General features: G+C 68.9%; 1 protein-coding gene across 1 annotated transcript in view; it reads right to left on the reverse strand.

The window, feature by feature from the left end:
• ITPR3 (inositol 1,4,5-trisphosphate receptor type 3) overlaps positions 1-341 on the reverse strand; it is a 120,267-nt gene that overhangs the window by 74,856 nt on the left and 45,070 nt on the right. The window contains 1 exon segment of the mRNA XM_015567459.1: positions 9-51. Coding sequence (XP_015422945.1) covers positions 9-51 — 43 coding nt within the window.

The following is a 341-nucleotide window of genomic DNA, read 5'->3' on the forward strand; positions in this document are numbered from 1 at the left end:
TCGATGGCCAGGTACTCGTGGGCCTGGGCCATCTCCTTCACGGGCCGAAGCCTGCGGGCACGGCCGCCATCAGCCACGGGACTCCGCCCAGAGCCCGCCCTGAGCGCCCGGCCGCACCGCCCTTCCCCCTGGGGCTTGCCCAGAGCCAGCCAGGCTCCCAAGCTGTCCACGTCCAGCTGGAACCCCAAACAAACCGTGAGCTTCTTGAGGGCAGGGCCTTGGCTCCTTCTTGTGCCCCCTTACCCTCCCCCCTCCCCGTGCCAGCACAGAGCTGGGCACACAGCAGGCACTGGGTACATGTCTGCGGAGAGCGCTGGGTGCAGCTCCAGCCTGAACCCAGC

Source organism: Myotis davidii, unplaced genomic scaffold, assembly GCF_000327345.1.
Source record: "Myotis davidii unplaced genomic scaffold, ASM32734v1 scaffold4, whole genome shotgun sequence".
Lineage (NCBI taxonomy): Eukaryota > Metazoa > Chordata > Mammalia > Chiroptera > Vespertilionidae > Myotis > Myotis davidii.